The sequence below is a fragment of the Mesocricetus auratus genome, unplaced genomic scaffold (genome assembly GCF_017639785.1).
Source record: "Mesocricetus auratus isolate SY011 unplaced genomic scaffold, BCM_Maur_2.0 Super-Scaffold_4256, whole genome shotgun sequence".
Classification (NCBI taxonomy): Eukaryota; Metazoa; Chordata; class Mammalia; order Rodentia; family Cricetidae; genus Mesocricetus; species Mesocricetus auratus.
In genome coordinates, this window is record NW_024429182.1 from 108994452 (window position 1) to 109016466 (window position 22015).

At 36.5% G+C, this 22015-nt stretch overlaps 1 protein-coding gene across 5 annotated transcripts in view; it reads left to right on the forward strand.

Moving 5' to 3' along the window:
- Positions 1 to 22015, forward strand: part of Tmem135 (transmembrane protein 135) — a 190335-nt gene that overhangs the window by 113729 nt on the left and 54591 nt on the right. For all 5 annotated transcript variants that reach the window (XM_040728820.1, XM_005085366.4, XM_040728821.1 and 2 more), the window contains one exon: positions 15706 to 15752. In XM_040728820.1, the coding sequence (XP_040584754.1) occupies positions 15706 to 15752 (47 nt within the window). The remainder of the gene's footprint in view (positions 1 to 15705; positions 15753 to 22015) is intronic.

Here is a 22015-nt window from a genome sequence, read left to right on the forward strand (position 1 = left end):
AGACTTATGGATATAGTACAAAACAAGGCAAATGCCAATGTAATAATGATATAAAAATGGATATCAAACAGCAGTGTCTAAAGTAGAATTGGTGAATATTCTATGATGTATTTAAACAAAAGCTAATCCTGGACAAAAGTAGTCATGTAGCAAGTCATCCGGCCTCATGGTGCTCCACATTTTAGACTGTGTATGTTCTAGGCTGCTACCATAATTCTAGGGCAATGGTTTCAAATGGGCAAGGTTTTGTTTGTGCTTCTGGAGCCATCTGCCCAAGTTTGTACTCTTTTGGGTTATCATCATTGATGAGGTGAGGCACATTAGACAGCAGAATGTTCTAAACATCCTCTGGTGCTGGGCACCTCCGGTCCCAAACCACACAGGATTACCCACCTCCACTCCCTAGTCACTAGTGCCAAGGTTGAGAAACATAGATTAAGAGGTTTGGCTGAGTGACTTATATCACAGAACATTGATCTTTGGAACTAGTCTAGGCCTGAAATTGTTAGGGCAGCTAATACTGACCTTAGGCATATATGAAGTAAGAAATGCTTGAATATAAGTTGTGATGCCCATCAAATTCTTTTCTCTCTGCAATGTGTGGATACTACATGGTATTTGTCCACTATGGCAAATGTGTGGAGGTCAGAGTAAAACTCTCAGGAGTCAGTTGTCCCCCTCCACCTTGAATTCCAGAGGGGTTGAACTCAGGCCACCAGGCTTGAGAGGTGAGCAAGCACTTTGATCTGTTAAGACAAGTTTCTGACTTGGTAGCAACTTTCTTGATATTTCCTCACATGTATTGTCCTAGTCTATAGAGAGAAATAGGGAGGGAGGGAGGGAGGGGGGGAAGGGAGGGCGGGAGGGAGGCAGGGAGGGGATGGGAAGAAAGAGGAGAGGACTGACAGTACCAGACTAAAACTTTTGGTGTGTCTTCCTCTTGTAAAGACACAAGCTTATGGGTTAGTGTTCAACCCTAAGAGCCTGTTTGTCTTATTTAACCCTAAGATCCTGCCTTAAGGCCCTGCAAGTCAGTCACATTCAAGGGTGAATTCAGAAATTTTTGGAGAGGACAAAATCGTTCTAAAGAGAAAAGCTTTATTTACATCTTGATCATTAGCTATGTTTACATATTGATCATTAGTTTTATTGGCATATGTCTACAGAAATGAAATAATCATGTGATAGTTTCATGTTTAAACTTTTTTTGTATAAACAAACAGATTTACATTATGGTTTAGTGACATAACAGTTCAAAACAAGAGTGTGTGTCACTATATTGTGACTGTAGAATGCCTTTCTATACAGTCTTGTGTTCTGCTTACTTCTAGGCACTGAGTATGTCATTGGAGAATTTGATTTTTCTTAGGTAGTTTTCAAAGCACATACAGATCTAGGTTCTAATGAAATTTTTATAGCAGCATAATTAACAGCTTCTTAGTTTTTGTTAAAAACTGATTTTGTGCTTTTTTTCAAAGAATGAAATCACTCTTCTACAAAATACCTATTTATGTTTTGGCTCCTAACTTGATTAATGTGAGGCAAATGTATGCTTAGGATAGCTCAGACACTGAGGCAGTGTGTACCAGGAACCACCTGCCTCCCTTAAAGGCATTTTCCATTCAAATATTAATCAGACTGTTTGTTGTTAGAGACAGAATTTCCATGTGAAAATTTGGCTAAATCTATGTGTGCCTCACTTTTGCCATAATGCACTAAAAAGAACACATTTAGAAATGCTCTTCAGAAGTTTCCAGTTTCCCAATTAGTCTGGTTTACTGTTACCAATTAAAATTTGAAGCCCGAGAAGTCCAGGGCATATCAGTTTCCAATTGCGTTTGATGTTGTACAGATTTATTCGTGAGAATTGTACTCTGACTAGGAGTCATCTTCCCAGGGGATTATGTGAAATTGTTCTGCTCTATCAGTACACCACTTGTTCATCTCATTCACACTTTGTGTATGGAGACAACAATGCTGTTGAGACATGGTGTCATATGTTCTAGAAATATCCTACAGCATTAGGCTGGGTTAACCTTGAACTCCTGAATTCTGGGATTATAGGCATGTGTCATCACATCCTGGCTCCACAGATAATTTTCTGTATTTTGAGAAGATTTGGTTTTCTGAATTGTATGATGCCTTTAAATGTAAGCAACTACAAATATCTGGGTGAGAGAAATAACCATGTCTGTATTTTATATTGGAGAATGAAATTAATGTACTTGGTCTTAACTACAAAGTGTACATCCAGTATGTCTGTGTGTCCAATCACCTACATTTTATGGTGTTACTTTAGACTATATCTGAGACCAAGTGCACATCAATGGTATTGGCATTTTAAAATGAAATCTAATATGGATGCTTTCATTGAATGATACAGGAAAAGCAACCTAAAAGTTGTCAACATGCTAGTTGTTATCTGAAAAGGAAGAACAGATTAGAAGTACTAAGAGAAAGTAGACTGGCACCTTTGCCAGTTCTCATCTTACAGCCCACCCAAGGGTCTTGTGCCTTCTAAGCTTGCTGTATGACCTTACATTTATGATTCTTCTGTCTCCAAGTGTTAGTAACTCAAACCTATGCCAACAGGCTTGGTTTATGAGGTACTGGGTCTTGTGCTACACCCCCAGCTTGAATTGTACTTTATCTTTTAGTGATATATTCTGGAGAAGTAAACTCAGTGTAGAAAACATTTTTCCTGATAATTTTTGCTAGAGCTGATGCTTTTTGGGCTATGAACATAACTAAGGAGCTAAAAGATAAGATAAAAATTAATTTTTCAACTTAAAACTTCCTTGTCCTTTTATTTTCAATCCTCATAAAAAGACAAGAAAGGCAGGGTTGTACTTAGATTTGTTTTGAATTTACTCAGAAAGTCAGGGAATGCTTTCCTTTGGTAAAGATTTATGAAGGGCAGTTATGTATGGGCACCTGCTTATTTCCTTAACATATATATATATATATAATATATTGAATTATCAATATCTTTAATGTGCTTTTTGTACAGACATCAGTGCTGGAGTTATGCTTTTGAGTATAGGCAGAGGCCCAGCACCTTGCTAGCTACATTTTAGGTCGGATAGGCCAGATTGTCATTGGGAAGGTGCACACCAAGATTACAGAAGCTCTTGACCACAGGCCACTGGCATATACAGTGGAAGACGAAGGTCATCTATCTCCTGCCTTTCAATCTCCTTCTTTAATCATTTAGGAATTAGGAGGAGCTGGTGGCAGATAAGCTTGGTTTTGCACTTTCACTACATTGTTTTCCATTTATTCTTAATTAGTCTTCACTACTGAAATGAGAGTTTGTAAATATTTGAGATTCTTATTGCCTGAAAGCTATTAGAAATCCAACAGTATTGCCTTTGAATTTTCAGAAACATTAATGGTGATTTGTTTTTATACTCTGTCTTTTACTAAACTTCTGTTGTAGGGTATTGGGAAACCATTCAGATTATGTGTGGTGTTACTTGGAGAAGGGGAGTGGGAATGGGTAGAGAGAGTGATGATTTCTTTGAGTTAGCTAGCACAGCTCACAACTCTGGCCTCTTTTTTCCTTGCCGTGACACGTGTGAGCATTTAGAAGAGCACTCATGTGTAGGGGGGCTTGATTTCAGGAGATAACTTTAAACATCTGAGTTCCAGTGTAAGTTGGGTTGAAACATTCTATTAGCTCATCTGAGTCCGAATTCAAAGTTGCACTCACTGTGCTTTGAGACTCATTGTAACGTTCTTTAGAAGGCAACTAGTTTCTTGCCTGCAGAAATTGTAACTAGAGGGAACAAAGTTGCAGAAATGACTGCAGCTGGGACAGAAACAGAACCAAACCAGATATGAGCAGTGCCATGCCTAATTACAGAAGGACGTAGGTGGGTTCTTGAATGTGCATATATGCCCAAGGAATTGGCAGATGGTGTTAACATGGCATGGGAAACAGTCTGGACCAGATGGTATTACATTGTAACTCATGAGTCACATACCTATACTATGAGCTTAAAACAATGTTGAAGGGATTATATTAATATATACTGGACTATGTATTGGACTTAGGTTGAGGGACATCGAAATGTGGAACTCAGCTGTAGGGTGTCTAGTGTCTTGTCCGAAGAACAGTGTGGTTGGTGAAATAGGGAATGATTGCCAGTGTATCCACTAACTTAATGAACAGAAAAATCTCTCTAATGACCTTTCTTCCCATTATCAAATGGGTAAACATAATTGTCTCACTAGTGCAAGTTGTCTATGTTTGGCCCTGCTGTGGTATTTATAAAGTAACCTAGAAACTCATACTTACTTTTGTAATTTATCTAAAGGAAAGCCACCCTAATCCTGGATCTTACTCTTATTTGAAGTTAGGGGGAATCCTAGCTGGTGGAGGAAAATAATGAAATTAACCTGAATTGCTGTCTATATCAAGGAGGGTGACCTGTTCACTTTGCCTCCACTGAAAGACACAATACCGTTTCAGCTGTAATTTGACTCTGAGGCGACACAGAAACCTGCTCCTCTGCCTTCTTCCCATCCTCTCCTGTGCTTAATGATGTATGATGTTTTATTGATTTATATTTTCTGGATGGATAAACTCCATGTTTCGTCATAGTAGGTTAAAGAATGGTCCTTTACATTCTTACCCAGGCACATGGAACACTGCTGACTCTTAGAACTTTTCCGTTCTTCTCACTACATGTGTAAATAAATGAGGCTTTTAGCTTTACTTGTGAAGTATTTAGATTGCTTATTTTAGAAACTAAAGAAGTCATATTTCTTAGACCTGATTTTCTTCATTGAAACAAGAATCTTACGCTTTGAGGGTTATGGAAAATTTTTTGTCATCTTCATTTTTATTAAATCTTGTTCATTCTCTAAGTAGCAAGCTATTTGATGCAGGCTGTTTTAACATGCTGCTTTATTTTCTATGCATAAAAATAATAGGTGTTTCATAATTGATTAAAATGAAATTCTAAAAGCTGTAAATCTTTAATGAGATTTTCAAAAACTTGAGAGAAATTCATGGCAGCTTATGAGCTTCAGGATCTCCCTTGGTCTCAAATTCTGACTGAAACCCCAATGTACCTCTGTATCTCTGAGGTGGGAGTCTGATTTGGTAGTAAGAGTACCTGTATTACAGAGCTCTTTTAAATGTTGCATAAAACTACATATGCCACGTACTTAACATAACCTGTGACATATTGTGACCTTTCAGTAACTGGCAATGAATGATGTTAGTGTTATGAACTCTGAACAATTCTCCTTTGTGCCCTACCAATAAAATGCTGGCAACATTATATGATTATTTCTACTTTTGAAATGTAGTGGATATTAGACCTGCATTAGTAATAGTATTTTCTACAGAAAAAATACTATTCTTGAAAGTCCCATGCTTGATGTTATAGTCTTGGTGTTGAGTTTTAGTTCAGCCATATAACTATTGAGTGATTTTAGGTGAGGAGCTTGTCTTTTAAACCTACCTTAAAAGGTTGTAGTGACAATTAGAGAAAATATTTTCACACTATCTCATGAATGGTAATGTCAATGATTCCTTATTATTTTACCGTTTATCCACTTCCCCTCTTCTCAGTGTTCTGTGGTCCTATTTATTTGCTTTCAACCTTCATGACCTATTTTTAAGCCCACTTACTTTACAGTTAATTTTGACTTTTTACTCTTTTTTGTATTTGTTTCCTTGTTTGCATCAAATTGCATTTTTTGTTTTTTACTATTTTATTAATTATTTTTTACGCTCCAATCCCAGGTCCCCCTCCCTTCTCTCCTTCTGTCTCCCCCACTCCCTCCCCCCAACTCCACCTCCCATCTGCTCCTTGAAGGAGGGTAAGGCTTCCCCTAGGAAGTCTACTAAGTCTGTCCCATCATCTCCTTGAGACAGCACCAAGGCACCTCCCCACCCCCCACACTCCTATGTCTTGACTGAACAGGTATCTCTCCATATAGAATGGGCTTCACTAAATCAGTTTGTGCTCAAATTGCATTTTAATAACTCATAATGACCAATTAATAGTTGTAAAAGAGAACCTCGTATGAGGAAGGAAAAGAAGCAGCTGAGTATCCTGTTATTTTAAATGTAAATCATTAGCTAAACTTGTCATCACCATGCTGTTTCCTGCTGCTGATGGTAACAGAGATGTGGACAAGGTATTGTTGGTGTTCAATGATGATGGCTGCTTCTCAGCCCTGGTCCTAGGAGTAGATGTTGATGATAAGTTTGTTTACTGAGCCAGTTTGACTTGCTATTTACCTCAACATTAGGCTTTCTTTTTGTTTTTAAGAAAGTTGAAATTTCTCCATACATACTTTTTCTTTATTTTTGAGATTATAGCATCATCTCATCATTTCTCCCTTCCACTTTCCTCATTTCAAGCCCTCCTATGTCCTCTTTCTGGCTCTCTACTAATGCTAGAAGCTAGCTCATAAAGTCTCAACATATGTAATTTTCATCTATAGTCTTAGTGATTTGTTTTTAATTGTTTATTCTTTTAAAAGTTGCCAGCCTAATTAGAATTTTGTTATAAGATTACTGTGACCCCTAGGTGTGATTAATTACTGAGTGTTGAAAATTTCTGGTTATATAATTTAAGAGGTTTAGTTTTTACAGATGAGACAAAGCTTATTTCCTTACTTCAAGCAGACAGAGTATCCAATAGACTATACTTCTAGACACTATCTCATGTAACTGTTTCTACACTAGGGAATTTGAAGATAGATGTGTTGTTAGACTCCAATGACTTTGAAGTTGTCTGTAGAAACTGACATCAGTGTTGGAAGTGCTACCGTAATGTACCAAGAATCTGGTCTATTCATATACTCAGTTAACTAAGGATTCTGTCCCCTGTGATTTTGTGTCCTTTTGTTTGTTTTTTGTCACACCACATTCATGCTAGGCATTGAACCCAGGGTCTTGTGTGTGTTAATCAAGCACTCTAACCCTGAGCCATGATTCTCACCCTGTCTTAGTATTTAAATATTACCAGAAGAGATATAATTTACGTAGACAGCCTCACAACCATTGCTAAAATACATCGAATAAATGTCTTGGTGCATGGTGTCTGCAAGATAAAGGATAAACATATCTGCCTTTAATATCCTTTTAGAGTGCTTTGTGAATATGTGAATGTCTGCCAGATGGAGTCCTTTAGTGCAGGAAGAAGTGTTGGGGGAATTTCATTCGTTATTATATGCTGGTATTTAAAGAGTATTAACTCGAGATCCACATATGTTCCTTTATTTGTGATCATAAGTACTGAGAAGTTGGAGGTTGCCTTGGTGTCTCTTCTTTCTATTTGCTGATTTAAGTCCAGGAAACATGAAACCAGAGAAATTTTTGTTGAATGAATGGGTAGGTATTTTTATTAAAATATGAATGAAATACAGATGGTGTACGAGGGAATTTGTTGTTTCTTTTTCAGAAAAAAGAGATGAGCTTCAGTGTTTGACTAACAGGAAAAAGACAGTGTCAATATGTGAGGAGTATAGATAGACTTGAGAAGGTTATTCTCAAGAAGAGGGAGCAGAGGCATTGGGATCAGGGGTAAAGCACTTTTCACTGACTGTCTTAAAGAAAAGCAATGTGTGGTAGGAATTAATTGTATGGTAGGATGTAGGCCCCATCTGATAGGGCCTCTAGTAGGCTTTACAATGACTCCAGGATAGGCATTTTAGCTATCTGAGGCTCTGTTGATTAAAACAGCTTTTCTACTGGCCATGTTCACATTGGACACTTACCTTGTTTTTTCTTTCCTGGCTATTTTAAAGATTCATATAATTTTATTTCTATGTTACTGCTTTGAGAAGCATACTTTTCTGATTTCTTTACCTAGCAAAAGTGGCAGTAATAGTTTTCCTTGAAAGTTTTCTCAGCAGGAAGCAATGACTTTAAACGAGTCCTTCCTTTCAACGTCTTCCAGGCAGAAGTGTGTTATTTGGTTGTATTTGCTAGACTCTGTACTCATTGCTTTTTGACACAGTGTTATGAGATTGTTTAACCACTTATAGTTTTGGTAGTAGTCCTCATATTAATTCCACATTTACATCTAAACATATATTGAGTTTTAAAATAAAAAAATCCTAGAATACCAACAACTCAGCCCAAAGTTGGCAATGTGTATGTGAAGGCAATCAAAGTAATAAATATGAGATTGGATTGGAAATGTAGCTTGATGATAGAATGCTTGCCTAATGTGTAGAACCCTTAAATTTTACATATGTATGTATATGTGCACATAAATATTGCATGTATATATGCACACAACCATCCTTGCTTTGCATTTTTTATTCCTGTATTTGAGTTTTGTTCTCACTCTGTTTGCTGTTTTTCTTATATAAATCTTAGCAGCTGTTTTATAGTGTAGATTTTATAAAATTTACCAGTTTAAATATCAGTTTCATGATTTTTATATACTTACAGAGCTGTGTATCTCTAATCTAATTTTAGAAGTTTTTCATTGCTTCCAGAACTTTTTCTATCACCATTTAATCCCCCAACTTCAGTCAACTACTATTCTATTTCCTGTAAATAGGTTTGCCTATTTTGGAATTACATATAGAAAATGGATAATATAACATGTGGTCTTCAGTTTCTGGCTTCTTTTACTTGTAATATTGTTTTTGAGGTCCATCTGTATTGGAAGTATAATATTTTAAAACTCTACTAAAATAGCAATTTCAAAATCTTGCTTAAATTGCACAATATTTTTGAGATGGTTGGGAATTACAGAGAATTTATTCCTCAGTTGTTAAGATTTATTTATTTTAAAAAACACTTTTACTTTGTATTACTGCTTTGCCTGCCTGTATGTGTGTACTTCACATGCATGCTTGGTGTTTGTAATAGCAGAAGAGGTTGTTGGACCCCTAAAACTACAGTTACAAACAGTCCTGAGTTGCTATATGCATATTAGAAACTGAACCCAGGTCCTCTGCAAGAGGAGTGAACACTCTTAACTACTGGACCACCTTCCAGCCCAGTTAGCATTTACTGACTATTATAACACACTAGTGAATCTTGTTAGGCTTAACATTTCATACCTATAGTCTATGTAGCTGGCATTGTAATTTCGACAAATGAACAAATTGATGGTTATTTTTAATTTGCAGGAAGTTATAAGGTGTAAAATTAAAAGCATACAGATTCATACTTTATATTCGAATTTACAATATGTGAACAGCTATAACTTTATCACACTAGGTAATGAAACTGCCATTTGCTGGCCAGAGGTGTTCAGTCAGGCTTTTGAAGTGATGAAGGCGGCTTATGCCTATCTATCTGTGATGGTTACTCTTCTCCCACGCAGCTAAAAGTTTCTTCATATATGGCACTAATATGAATGAGAAACCAAACTTAGTATTTATAGTAATTCATTTTACTTCAGTAACCACACTCTGCTATTTCTGATGAAAATATATTAAGAGTGACTGGATTTACTCAATTAAACACAAAACGGAAAGAATACACAATATACAGGTGTTAAGCGTCGGAGAGCAGGGATTCCTAAGATATGGCAAACAAATGGAAGGAGTTGTATGAGAAAATACACTGATGCAGGTGAATCATTCTAGACAGTGTTCACAGGACAGAAAGCTGGACTAGAAAGTCCTTAGCTCATTTTGGTTTGGGGATTACAGGAGGAAATACCCAGGCCAATGAAGGTGAAACCTAAAAGATTAGTGGTCCTTAATTGTGTGCTTGGCATTCAGACAGGTGTAAGAATAGTTTCGTGTCCTATTTGTAGACATTCCAGAAAAAAATCTCAGTGAATGATGCAGCATTGGATAAAGTACGTGCACTCAGCAATGGAATAATTAGCCCCAGAGCAAATGTCTTAAAAGCAAGTCCTTAAAAGATTAAGTTGTTCCCAAGTAACTTCTTTGTGTCCCGGAACAAAGCTTAAGATTTGTGGGAATTCAGAAATACCCAGGACCCATCAGCGTAAAGCTCAGAATGGCAGACATCAAGTAAATAATTACCACTGAGCAGTGAGAAGCAGAACTTTTTGATTCACAATAGATAATCCAGTCAATACCAGGCCAGAACTGAGAAAGATTTAACAGATAAGGACATTGAAAAGTATAATTATAACTAAATCCTATAGTTTTCAAAAAAGTTAGAGACTTGGAAGATGGGATAAAAACCAAATCACACTTCCAAAGATGAAAAGTTTGTAGTTATAATTGTAAATTATACATTATAGAGGAAAATCCCAATAACTGTCAAGGTAAAACAATTTTAGAAACAGTCCAAGATGAAACACCTAGAGAAAAGGGAATTACTGTTTTTGTTTATTTGTTTTCAAAATAATGAGAGCATCTGTGAGTTGTGGGAGAATTCCAGATAGCCTAGTATTATGTAATTGGATTCCCTGAAGGGGAAGACAGAGGAACAGAAAATACATTTGCTCAAATAATGAATGAAAAGTTCCAAGTCTGATAAAGCTGCAAAGTTAAATATTCAAGTTTCTTAACATAGCCTCAGTTCAGAGAAGTTGATGAGGGTAGAAGTCCACTGCAAAGCAAATCACAATCCACAGTGGAAAGATTAGTGAAAGAACATAATCCACCAAGCTAGAATTCTATACCTAGCAAGAATATCTTTCCACATAGTGGAAAATTTCAGAATTGATTGAATTTGTGTTGGTTTAAAAAGTGTTGAATTAGATATGTGCATGAGGGTGGGGGACAGCAGTAGCATGAAGACAGGGTAAAGGGAAATGGAAATGTACACCATGAAGTTCCCGTAGATTGAATGATACAGCATCAATGGAATGTAGACTAGAAATTCAAAGTAAGTGCTATGTGCTATAAGAAAAGTGGCAAAGTAGGCAACCAAGGAGAGAAAGTAGCACCATAAATTTAGTTAATTGGAAAAAGGTGAACAAGATAATAGAAGAGACACATAGCAAAATAATATTGAAGTGACAGATTTTTTAAAAAACCAAATATACCAGTAGGCACATTGAGTATATAAACAGTCCAGATTTTCCAATTAAGAGACATATATTTTTTTAAAGTGCTGTACATGATGTTCCATGCCTTTAAACCTAGCACTTTGTACTTTAGATGTAAAGTCAGACAGATGTGGTCCAAAATATAAAAAGGCAAGAAACAATCCCATGTTGCCTATAAGCAATAAACTTCAGATGTAGTGACCACAATGAGTGAAAAATGAAACACTAAGAAAATAAAAGGGAGACCTGTCAATAAGTAATTAGAGAATGCCCCAAACATCTTACTGGCCGTGATGACTGTGTTCCTGTCCTTTGTTGTGCTGCGATAGAATAGCACCCTGTAGATTCTCTGAGAATGGCATTTTATTTAAATACTCTGTACCTAGCAGATAAAACAGGTTTTCTAGTACTTACTTAATGCGAAACGCACCTACCATTACTTGAATTTAAAAACCTTAGTTTCTCTCTCTCTCTCTCTCTCTCTCTCTCTCTCTCTCTCTCTCTCTCTCTCTGTGTGTGTGTGTGTGTGTATTTTGAAGTTCTTTTTACTCTAAAATTCTATAATTTGTAAAACAAAATATTTTTCATCATTCACACAAAGATGTACATTTATTTGGAAAAGTACATTGTTGAACTTACTATAATTTAAAATTGACCACAGTATATTGAAAACACTTTTTTAAAAATGCCGACTTTACAAGTTGGAGCTTAAATGTTCCCCAGAGATCCATGAATTGAAGTCACTAGCCTCTTGCACTTCTCAGAGGTGGTGGACCTCTAAGAGCAGGCCTCCTGAGAGGAAGTAAAGCTGCAGGCATGCCTTGAAGGCAACACTGAGATCCCAGTGTGTTCCTCCCTCCTCCCTCCTCCCCCTTTCCCTACTTTCCTCTCTCCTTTCTCTCCCATCTCTCTCTTCTCCCCCTTACTCCTCCTAGGCTCCCAAGAGGTGAGCAGCTGTCTTTACCAAGTGTTCTTGTAGCATAAAGACCCAAAGTAAGTACCAGAGACAAATGACCATCCACTAAGATCTTCAAGAATAAAGGGCAAAACAAACATTTTCTTTTTAAACATTTTAAGTTGATTGTTTCAGGTATTTTATCAAGGTGATGGAAATCCGACTAACACACCAGCTAAAAATAAAATCCTTTAACATGTTTGATTAACAGGAAGTTAGATATATTTATGTAAGGATCATATTTTTTCTTGATAACAATCAGGGTCTTTCCAGGGTTCTGTTTATTCCTGCGGCTTGTTCCTGTCTCTTCTTCACTGCCTTTGCTGGTAATACTCTGCTCCCCTGACCACTTTGTACGAACATTCTGACATTTCCCCATACTCTTTCTCATATGACTTAAGGTGTGCCTCATGATCATAGATACTTTCTAGGTAGCATGCCATTGTTCATTCTAAGTGTTATTAACTAGCAGGTATTCAATAAATATTTATAGAGTCAATTAGCTGTATTTAAAAATACTTTAGATTTATTTTTGTGTCTAGATTCTTCCCTATATAAAAAGTAACCTTCAGTTGTTGGAGATTTGAATGTTTCCAATTGTTTAAAAATAGTTGTGGTTTTTTTTTTAAATACACTTCTGTTTCTGGTCTTAGATTTTATGCAGAGATCACTTTTGTGAGGACCAATATTAAATAGTTTGCTGAATGCCTGGCACTTTTCCAAGCATCATCTTATTGGTTTTCCCTGTTAACCTAAGTGAGATACTACTCATAGATTGGCTTTGGAAAATCCTAGGAACTATCTTAAGTTTCACAAAAACATTCAAGCCTAAGTCGGCCTATCTCAAAGCTTGAGGTTCAGAGTTGACCTGTATTATTTGTAAAGATTTTTAAAAAGCTGGTTTTCATGAGTAGTTTTAATGTATTAGTGTAAAACCTAGGAGAGGAGAGAGTGTGGGGTGGGGCCAGGCAGGCAGACTGACTGGATAATTTCTTTTGTGGAGTTGGAGAAGGTAGGGACACTTTATGGACCACTCTGCTTGAATCGAATCTACCAGGAGGACATTGACTCATGCAGGGAAATGTAGCAAATGCTGACCATCTAGGAAACCTGCCATTGTGTGATAGAATGACAGGGAAATAAAATTTGAGTTTCCTGATCTGTGTATTTACTAGCAAATAATAGCCAACAAAAAACTTACTTGAACTTACATGCCTGGTGCTAATGAAGGCCAGGAGGAAGCATCAGGACCCCAAGAACTGGAGCTACAGAGGGTTGTGACCTGCCATGTGCTGGGAGCAGAACCCTGGTCCTTTGCAAGAGCAGTGAATGCTCTTAACTGCTAAGCCACCTCCAGCCTCTGAACATTGATATATAATTGTATAGTCAATGACTAAAGTTATTCAGTATGCTTCATGTTTCTAAAGTCTGTGTATAATAAGCTTTAAAATTTTAGATAGACTAACTGGAAAGACTTGTAGAAGGAAGAAGGATTTGGGAGGATAGGAGCAGAGGGAGAGAGTGTGTGTGTTTACAAGAGAAACATTTTATGTCTGCATTTGAACTGTTATATAGATATAGATGCTTATGTTTGTTTAATTTCATTTGATACCTATCTTTGGAATGAATTGTTTTATATATTTATAAGACCTTCAGGATATTCTTATAATCCTTATTTATCTGAAACCAGTATAGCAAACTTGGCTTGTTCTCTTTGTAATAGCTGAACTTTTACATTTTTCTCAATTTAACTAGAGATTATTACTTTTGGAAATAGCAAAATACTGTTTTATACCATACTCATTTTTGTTCTTTTCTTAGTTAGCTTTTCACATTTGGAGAATCATTTACTTGGTATTTGCCTGAGAATGAAGCCATTGACAATTCTTGTGTTTAATTTGCAACATTGTAGTAACATAAGAGTGCATTTTACCATTTCCCTGTGATTTCATGGTAGTGGTAGACAGATCCTTTTTCTTACCATAACTATAACTAGGCTTCTGATTATCTACATAAGCTATCTCATGTTTTAGTATAATTGCTAATGAGGGAACTTTCTTCAATCTAGGTTTATTGCATGTTCTTATGCTTGCTATTAGGAAAACCTTTTTTTGGATCATTATTCTGTATGCCACAAAAGGTGATTATACTTTGTAAGCTTTTTTATTGATTAATATTGCTTGCTGACATTACATTTAAATAAATCAAAGTTGCCTTGATACATAGTTAACAGAAATATGTTGACTCAGTGTGTGTACACATAGTGTATGTATATGTTTGTTCTTGTATATATCTGTGTGTGTAGGTGTGTGCGCATCTGTGTGCATACATGTGTGTATACTTGTATGCTTATGTATATGTACTTGTGTGTGTGTGTGCTTGTGCACATGTGTGCCGTGCGTGTGTGTGTGTGTGTGTGTGTCTGTCTGTCTGCCTGTCTGTCTACCTGCCTGCCTGCCTGTGAAAGCTCCTGTCCTCATTCTGGTTAATTTTTTTTCAGAGCTTCTTAAGACTTTTTCCACTTGTTAGTATCTTTCTTCTGAGCTATATTTACAGAAACCCTTAATATGGGTATGTAAGTCAAATATTTACTGATTTTATATCATAAAGAAATATATTTCTTGGGTATACATAGAACTCTTATCTTTACTAAAAACAAAAAAGTTTGCATACCAATGAATGGACTTACTTATTTTTACAGAAAGAATTAAATTTTGGATGAATTTTTTTATGTTTTATGGCATAGAGCCTAACCAGATTATTACAGTTAATCAATATTTTGATTTATAGTCATCATTTATGACAGTTTGTTTTGTAAAATGCATAGTATAAAATGGCATAAAATGCATTTGGGGTCATTTTAGAAACTATTGAAAATTCTATTGTAATTCCAAGGCAAAAATTCATCGAGTCTTAGGAAACCCAAATTAGGAACTCAAGCAGGATTTTTCAAAGTTAACCACTTTAACACAATATAAATCAGATGTAATGATTTGATAGTTTCATGTATGATGGCAGGAAAATATTAGAAGTTTTTTTATTTCATATTTAACCTGGCCAAGTCTTGCCAGAAACATTTTGGATTTAAAATGTTTGATTTTGAATTAAATATTGGTGGTTTTACATTCAGAAAACTTGTACTGTTGCCAAATTTTGTCAGTTACTTCACATAATACATAGTCCTGAACCACAGTTTGAAACTCTGGGTTCTAACAGGCAAGTTAGTAAAGGTGAGTGTTAAACCTATTGTCACCCATCCAGTCTGTATGAGTTCTGTGAGTATATTTGTTAGCTAATAGTTTTGTGTATTCAGTTGGCTGTATGTATCACTGAGTCCCATATCCATGCAACCAACTGCTGGTTGAACATTCATAAAATTTGGTAAAAAATCTATTGAACATAATAATCCCTTTCTTATTAATCCCTAAACATATAGTCTACCAACTGTGGAAATTGAATATACATTTCATTTATAGATTTGGGTATCTATTGGCTGGTAGATTGAATTATTTTAAAACAAGCCTTTCATAGATACTAAGCGATGATTATATATATATCACTTGAATATAGTATAATTACATATAATTATGAGTTTGTTACTGCCTTAATGCAGTGTGTTTAAGAAGTGTATTACAGAATGTGGTATATTGATGTACATGGTGATGGTTGCCTCTATGCCTTTTCATTGTACCAGGCCTGAGATTTAATAGTGGATATTTTGCTTTTGTCAGTCACAGCAGTGATGACCTCAACACGTTTTACAAATAATTCATTTCCTCCTCGTTTCAGGTCCTTTTGTTCTGCATCACAGCGGCCATGTACATGTTCTTTTTCAGGTATGCTCTCTTCACCAATTTATTTCAGTATCAAAATAGTATCTAATTCCTTTTAACTATGAATCAAAAGCATCCCCCAGTCATTGTCTCAAGTAAATGGCATGGAATCCTGCCTACTCAATCCCAAAAGTTTAGAGGTAAATCCTGCTTCTTTGTTAGTAAAGAAAATAGAAGAGAAACAAGGTTTCAGCAAGAGTATGTTAGTTTGACTCAAGTATGAATGGCAAAGGGTGTCTGCTACCTCTCTATGAAAAGAACAGAACTGAGAATGATTCTCAAGCCAGATGGTAATGGTGCACACTTTTAATCCCCATACTCAGGAGACAGAGGCAGGAGGATCTCTGTGATTTCCAAGCCAGCCTGGTCTACATTAAGTTCCAGGACAGCTAACACTAAGTAGAGTGATCCCAACTTTAGGGAGAGGGGGAGAAAATGATTTTTGATTAGGGAAAATCTATTCCTTCCTAATCCTTACCTTCAGTCTTATGAATTAATTACTATTTATAGCCCTCTTATGACACTCCATTAGATAATTCTCTATTGACTTTTCAGAGTTCAGTCATAGCGAGAATGTCTAGTCTTTTAATGTTTGTACTTAGTTGACAAAGGCTATGGCAGACTTTTATTAAGAGGTATTTGATAGATAGATTTATCATTTTCAAAGAAATTAAATCAGTAATTTAAAGCAGGTATTTCTTGCCAGAACATCCTAGTAAATATTTGATAAGGCACAATGTGGTTATCATCATTATTATTATTATTATTATTATTGTTATCTTTTCAGAAATGTTCTAAGAAAATACAAAATGATGTTATTATCGGGGTATCAGATAGAGACAAAGTGATGAAGGTGCACAATAGCACATCATCTTCAAAGAGCTGATAATGAGTTGCATAGGACAATATCAGATATTGGGGATTGAAAAATATTGGAGCTTAGTGATGACATTTGGGAAATGTGTCCTCTGTGCTTCCCTTTTTTCTTTCCTTTCTTCCTTTGGTTTCTTTGATTTGATCGAATCCAGAGACTTGTGAGTGCTGCTTCACTACTCTAAACACTGATTCAAACACTAGCCTGATTTTCCAAATTTATGTTTCACACTGTATTTGGCCTGTTGTTGTACGTTGTAGCACACTATTTCTTGTGTTTTAATAACTCCAATTGGGTGAACTGAGTTAGAAATTAAACACAGTTCATTTCTCCTGTTTATTCAGACAATAACTGTGTCATAGATATTATTAGGGTACCAGTGTAAGAAAAAAATCAAAGTTTACCTCTATAACTCTGTCCTGACTTGTCGGATGATGTAGCATATCTGTCAGGAAAATAAATTCCAAAATGTTGAAATGTTAGGAAATCAACCTTTGTTGACATGCACGGGAGTAAAGTGCAGTGTGAAGTAAATTTTTTTGTGTGAAATCTTTTTTTTTTCACTTTTTTAAAATTTAGAAACACACATATTTACATTTAAATTCCCCTTTCCCTCTCCCTCCCAATCCCCCCCTCACTGAACCCCCTGCCCATACCTCACCCAAGGATACTGAGGCCTTCCATGAGGGATCATCAAAATCTTTCACATCATTTGGGGCGAGAGCCTAGGACCTCCTCCATATATCTAGGCTGAAATAGTATCCCTCCATAGGGAATTGGCTGCCAACGTATTTTTGTGCACTATAGATAAATACTGGTTCCACTGTTAGATGTCCCATAGACTGCCCAGGCCTCCCAAATGACACCCACATTCAGGGCACTTGGTTTGGTCCAATGTTGGTTCTCCAACTTTATGACTGGGGTCCCTGTGTTCTCATTTAGTCAGATCAGCTGGTTCTGTAAGTTTCTCCAGCATGGTCTTGACTCCTTTGCTCTTTCTTCCTCCCTCTCTACAACTGGATTCCAGGAGTTCAGCTCAGTGCTTAGCAGTGGGTGCCTGCTTCTGCTTCCATCCGCTACTGGATGAAGGCTCTGGGATGGCAATTAAAGTAGTCGTCAGTCTCATTATAGGGAAAGGGCATCAAAGTCGGCTTCTCAACTACTGCCTAGATTCTTAGTTGCAGTCATCTTTGTAGATCTCTGAACATTTCACTAGTGCCAGATTTCTTTTTAAACCTACACTGGCTCCCTCTATTAGGGCATCTTTTTCTTGCTCTCCTATATTCCTCCCCTGACTCAGTCTTCCTGATCCCTCTTGTACTCCTCCCCCTCCACTTCTCCTCTTTTTCTTACCTCCCTTCCCTCTCCCCACTTGCTCCCAATTTGCTCAGGAGTTCTTGTCCAGTTCCTTTTCTGTGAGGGACCATGTATTTCACCCTTAGGGTCCTCCTTGTTTCCTAATTTCTCTGGTGGTGTGAATTGTAATCTGGTAATCCTTTGCTCTATATCTAATATCCATATATGAGTGAGTACATACCATGCTTGTCTTTCTGTGACTGGGTTACCTCACTCAGGATGGTTTCTTCCAGTTCCATCCATTTGCCTGCGAATTTGAAGATTTCATTGTTTTCTCACTGAGTCATACTTCATTGTGTAAATGTATCACATTTTGCTTCCTTGTTCTGGCTGTTACAAATATGAACATAGTGGAACAGATGTCCTTATTGTATGAGTGTGCATCCTTTGGGTATATGCTCAAGAGTGGAATTGCTGGACCTTGTGGTAGACTTATTCCCATTTTCTTGAGAAACTGCCATACCTATTTCCAGAGTGGTCGTACAAGTTTGCACTCTCACCAGCAATGGAGGAGTGTTCCCCTTTCTCCACATCCTCTCCAGCTTAGATTGTTATTGATGTTTTTGATTTCACGCATTCTGCCTGGTGTGAGATATTATCTCAGAGTAGTTTTCAGTAGTTTTGATTTGCATTTCCCTGATGGCTAAGAATGTTGAGCACTTTCTTAGGTGTCCTTCAGCCATTTTAGATTTCTCTATTTAGAATTCTCCCTCATCAGCTTCAAAAAAATTGGAATAACTCCATGCATCTTATCAGACCACCATGCTTTAAAATTAGAATTCAACAACAACACAAATTGCAGAAACCCTACAAACTCATGGAAATTGAATAATGCACAACTGCACCATTCCTGGGTCAAAGAAGAAATAAAAAAAGAAATTAAAGACTTCCTAGAATTCAATGAAATTGAAGACACAACATACCCAAACCTATGGGACACTTTGAAAGCAGTGCTACGGGGGAAGTTCATAGCACTAAGTGCCCACATGAAGAAACTGGAGAATAGTTATACTAGAGAATTAACAGCACCACTGAAAGCTCTAGAACACAAAGAAGCAAACTCCCCCAGGAGGAGTAGACGCCAGGAAATAATCAAATTGAGGGATAAAATCAATAAAGTAGAAACTAGGAAAACAATACAAAGAATCAATGCAACGAAGAGTTGGTTCTTTGAGAAAATCAACAAGATAGACAAACCTTTGTCCAAACTTACCAAACAGCAGAGAGTGAACATGCAAATTAACAAAATCAGAAATGAAAAGGGGGACATAACAACGGACTCTGAGGAAATTCAGAGAATCATCAGATCATACTTTGAAAACCTAAAATTCTCTATTTAGTTCTCTACACCACTTTTTAATTGGGTTCTTTGGTGTTTTGGTGACAAGCTTCTTGAGTTCTTTGTATATTTTGGAAGTCAGACCTTTGTCAGATGTGGGGTTGCTGAAGATCTTTTCCCATTCTGTGGCTGCTGTTTTGTCTTGTTGACTATTTCCTTGCCTAACAGAAGCTTCTCAGTTTCAGCAGTAAAAGTTTGATTTCTTCTTTTCCAATTTGTATCACCTTGATCTCTTTTTCTTGTCTTATTCCTCTAGCTAGAAATTCAAGTACGCTATTGAAATGGTATGGAGAGAGTGGCCAGCCTTCTCTTGTTCCTGATTTTAGAAACTGAGTTTCTCTCCATTTAGTTTGATGTTGACTGTTGGTTTGCTGTATGTTGCTTTTATTATGTTTACGTATGTTCCTGTTTTCCCCACTCTCTAAGACCTTTATCAAAAAGGGGTGCTGGATTTTGTCAAATGCTTTTACAGCATCTAGTGAGATGATCATGTGTTTTCTTTTAGAGTTTATTCATGTGGTAGATTACAAGGATGGATTTTCATATATGGAACCATCCCTGTATACCAGGGATGAAACCTACTTGATCATGGTGAATTTTTCTGATGTATTCTTGGAATCGATTTGCCAATATTTTCTTGAGTATTTTTGCATCAATGTTCATGAGGGAGACTGGTCTGTATTTCTCTTTCGTAGTTGTATCTTTGTGTGGCGTGGGCACCAAGGTAATTGTAGCCTGGTAAAAAGAGTTTTGCAATGATCCTTCTGCTTCTATTGTGTGGAACACTTTGGGAAGTATTGGTATTAACTCTTCTTTGAATTTATGGTGGAATTATGCACTGAAACTATCCGGTCCTGGGCTTTTTTTTTTTTTTTTTTTGATTGGGAGACTTTTGATAACTTCTTCTATTTCATTAGGGGTTGTAGAGTTATTTAAGTTACTTATCTGTCTTAATTTAATTTTGAGAAGTGATATCTATCCAGAAAATTATCCATTTCCTTTAAATTTTTGAATTTTGTGTAATACAGATTTTCAAAGTAGGACCTGATGAATGATTCTCTGGATTTCCTCAGTGTTCGTTGTTATTTCCCCCTTTTCATTTCTGAGCTTGTTAATGAGCATGTTCTCTCCCTGACTTTTGGTTAGTTTGGATAAAGGTTTATCTATCTTGTTGATTTTCTCAAAGAACCAACTGTTTGTTTCATTGATTCCATGTATTATTTTCTTTGTTTCCACTTTATTGATTTCAGTCCTCAATTTCCTGGTGTCTACTCCTCCTGGGTGAGTTTACTTCTTTTTGTTCTATAGCTTTCAGTTGTGCTGTTAATTCTCTAGTGTGGCTATTCTCCAGTTTCTTCATTTGGACACTTAGTGCTATGAACTTTGCTCTTAGTACTGCTTTCAAAGTGTCCCATTAAGTTTGGGTATGTTTTTTCTTCATTTTCATTGAAGTCTAGGAAGTCCTTAATTTCTTTCTTTCTTTTTCCTTCTTTCTTTCTTCCTTGACCCAGGAATGATGATAATTGCATGTTGTTCAATTTCCATGAGTTTGTAGGGTTTCTGTAATTTGTGTTGTTGTTGAATTCTAAATTTAAAGCATGGTGATCCGATAAGATACAGGGGATCCTTCCAATTTATTTGTAATTGTTGAAGTTTTCTATGTTGTTGAGTATGTGGTTGATTTTTAGAGAAGGTTCCATCTGGCCCTGAGAAGAAGGTATATTCTTAGTGTTGGTAGATTATCTATGCAGGACCTTCTTGCTATCAGAGTTTCCATGGAGAATTCAGGTGTAATTCTGATAGGTTTGCCTTTATATGTTACTTGGCCTTTTTTCTTTGCTGCTCTTACTATTTTTTTTGTTATTCTGTAAGTTTGGGTTTTTTTGATTATTATGTGGCAAGGCGAGGGAATTTTTTTTTGGTCCAGTCTATTTGGTGTTCTTAAGCTACTTTTGCTTTCATAGGCATGTCCTGTTTTGGTTGGGAACTTTTTCTTCTATCATTTTGTGTAATATGTTTTCTGTACCCTTGAGCTGTATTTCTTTGCCTTCTTCTATACCTGTTATTCTTAGGTTTGACCTTTTCACAGTGTCCCATATTTCCTGGATATTTTATGAGGGATTTGCTAGATTTGAGATTTTCTTTGGTTGATGACTATTTCCTCTAGTGAGTCTTCAACACCTGAGAGTCTCTCTTCTATCTCTTGATTATTTTGGTTTTACTTACATCTGTAGTTCCTGATGGTTTACTCAGCTTTTCTATTTCCAGCATTCCCTCATTCTGTATTTTCTTTATTGTTTCTGTTTCAGCTTTCGAGCTTTGTACTGTTTGAATTGTTTCCTTCACTTGTTTGGTTGGTTTTTTCTTGGCTTTCTTTAAGAATTTATTTCTTGAATGTTTTATTTTGTATTTTTCTCCACTTCCTATATTTCTTTAATTTTTCTTCCATTTCTTTAATGAATTTTCTCATTTCCTCTTTGAGGGTCTCTACCATCTTCATAATTTTTTTTTTTTTAGTTTTTATGAGGCAGGGTTTCTCTGTATTGTTTTCGAGGCTGTCGATCCAGCCCAGCCTCGAACTCACAGAGAATGCCTGCCTCTGCCTCCCGAGTGCTGGGATTAAAGGCGTGCGCCACCACCGCCCGGCTCATAAAGTTGTTTCTAAAGTCGTTCTCTTCTGCTTCATCTGTGGTGGGA